This window comes from Symphodus melops (assembly GCF_947650265.1).
Source record: "Symphodus melops genome assembly, chromosome: 14".
NCBI classification, from domain to species: Eukaryota; Metazoa; Chordata; class Actinopteri; order Labriformes; family Labridae; genus Symphodus; species Symphodus melops.
In genome coordinates this window covers 1,333,570-1,336,069 of record NC_136704.1, presented here as the reverse complement: position 1 = coordinate 1,336,069, position 2,500 = coordinate 1,333,570, and the positions used below count along the sequence as shown (strand labels likewise).

Here is a 2,500-nt window from a genome sequence, read left to right as displayed (position 1 = left end):
AGGAACTGCAGTTTTTGGAAGTTTAGCATTGGCTTCTGTTTTCAACCCTTGCTGCTTTGGATTTGCTGCCAACTCACTTCACGATCACTTCCTGACACAAAGACCAAACTGAGCACCAACAAGGAACCCGGACTCTCCTCTGAGTCCAGATCAGCATGTGATGTCACAACACTGATTACATCCGCTTCCATACCTGTCCCTGCAGGACAAATCAGAAGGAGAGGCATTCTTACACTTTAGATCCCTCTGCAGCAGGAGCAGGAGCTGCAGCAGGAGCAGGAGCTGCAGCAGGAGCAGGAGCTGCAGGAGGAGCTGCAGCAGGAGCAGGAGCTGCAGCAGGGGCTGCAGCAGGAGCAGGAGCTGCAGCAGGAGCAGGAGCTGCAGGAGGAGCTGCAGCAGGAGCTGCAGCAGGAGCAGGAGCTGCAGGAGGAGCTGCAGCAGGAGCAGCAGGGGCTGCAGCAGGAGCTGGTGGAATAACACAGCAGCATTGTTTAATCAATTCAAACACAAACACTAATAATTTTCGGTTATCTGACTCAAGAGGAAAAATGGAAATTGACTTCTTGTAGGTTGAAATATGTAAACGTAGCTTTCATTGGCTTCTCGATGAGCACCAGAAAACTGTTTGAATATTAAGATGAACATTTTGAAAATCAGAAGGCTGCAGGTGAAGATGGTTTACAGAACTTAAACACATGGTGGCGCTGCTCGCCACCTGAACAATACTCTTTGTATTAAAGAAGTGAAGGCAACTGCTGCGTCCTACCTGATGTGACCATATTTGGCGAGAGGGCGGAGCTTGACGAGCAATAAGAGATTCACGTGAAGATAGAGCTTACCACTATTAGCAGACAATTTCTAAGTTGTCAAAGGACATTTTTAATTCAATTTAAACTTAAATATTAAAGATGATAGTTCTCAGGTCGCCATGGCAGCAACATGTCAATCACAGGTAGCTCCACCCCTATCCCCTCCCCCTCTTAAATGGACCTTAATTAACTAAATGAACATTGTGGCTGTGCTGAAGAAGACTTGCATCATTTCATTGACTTCTTCACAGACTTCTTTGGGAACCGGCCAAGAGTCGCCCCCTGCTGGTCATCAGAGAGAATGAGCTGCACTTCTGATACTAATTCAGCTCATGCTTCTCTGACTGACGACTCCCCGAGGAACACTCCTCACCTGTTGGCTCTTCTTTTTTGGGCTCTCCTCTTTCTTCTCCCTCCTTCTTCTCAGGGGGTTTTTCCTCCTTTAAATACAGACGCAGGTTCCAGTGAGCCGTCACAGAACAGAAAACCGGTACAGAGAAACAAACATATGAAACACCTGAAATGTCAACTGAGTGGGGCTCTGTGCGGGTCCAGGGCTCTACGTGCAGAGCTGTCACAGCCAATCAGCTTCAGAAGCTTTTCTGATCTCTGCACTCCTGAAACAACTCGTGTGTGTTCAGCAGCTCGAGAAGCCTTCTGGTTTGTTCTTTTTTTAAGGTGCATGTATTCGAGTCCAGGTGAGTTCTGTTTGAAAGTCTGGATCAGGTCTTCAGTGGTTCACTTTGAAGACATGCCTTACCTGAGCAGGTGCAGCCGGAGGTGGAGGAGGTGAGGGAGCAGCTTGGCAGGGGGAGGCTCCGGAGCCCTGATCAACTTCTTCAACCTGCTGAACATTGCGGCGCTCGGAGGGGTCCGGTCCACGCCTCCTCCTGAAGACCCTGTCCTGAGTGTTTGGATGCTCTGAAGTCCTCCTTACTGATCCAAACATACGACTGAGATAATTAAGAGTCTTTGAGACATTAATTCCCTGCAGACACTCCCACTCTCTCAGCAGCAGTAAACACCAGCTCAACCGCCAATCACTGCCAAAGAGAGCACGGGACGCCAGCAGGGTCAGAGTCCAGGCCAGAGTCCAGGCCAGAGTCCAGGCCAGAGTCCAGCCAGACCAAAGAGCAGTCAGAGGGACGCGTAGAATACTTAGTGAACACAGTCAGAGTATTTAACAGAGAGATAGTGTTTGAAAGAAGACCTGGATGTTTGTGTTCATATTAAACTGATCCTGCTGCAGGGTCACTTCAGGCTGCAGACTTCACGGACACACTGAGCGCCTCGGTGTGGCTAACAGGATTAGCATGAGCAGCTCACTCTCTGTCTGAAACAAACAAAGTCATCGCAGTCTGTTCTTCAATCCCAGAGATTTTATTTCAAACACATTAACAAGGATCCAATCACATATCATGTGTGTTAAAAACCTGCATGCAGACAAGTTTTATAACTGACAGCAGAGGAAACACAATGTGGACATTTCAACTGTCTGGTCCTTTTATACAGAAATTCATACAAAATTAAATGCTCACTTTTAAGGTTTAAATCAGTGTTGTCTGACCTCAGTAACTTCAACTTTTCAAAGTTTAAATCTCACAAAATGTCCTCTCAAACCTTTAAGCTGCTTAGTTTCTCTCACCTACCTGACATGGAATTATTTCATGTGTTTATAACAGATTTACAAA

The 2,500-nt window shown here is 47.0% G+C and overlaps 1 protein-coding gene across 1 annotated transcript in view; it reads right to left on the bottom strand.

Moving 5' to 3' along the window:
* The window catches only part of cngb3.1 (cyclic nucleotide gated channel subunit beta 3, tandem duplicate 1), a gene marked incomplete at its 5' end in the record, with an annotated part of 26,029 nt that overhangs the window by 14,041 nt on the left and 9,488 nt on the right, over window positions 1–2,500 (bottom strand). Inside the window, one exon of the mRNA XM_079361566.1 lies at window positions 78–199. Within this exon, the coding sequence (XP_079217692.1) occupies window positions 78–199 (122 nt within the window). The remainder of the gene's footprint in view (window positions 1–77; window positions 200–2,500) is intronic.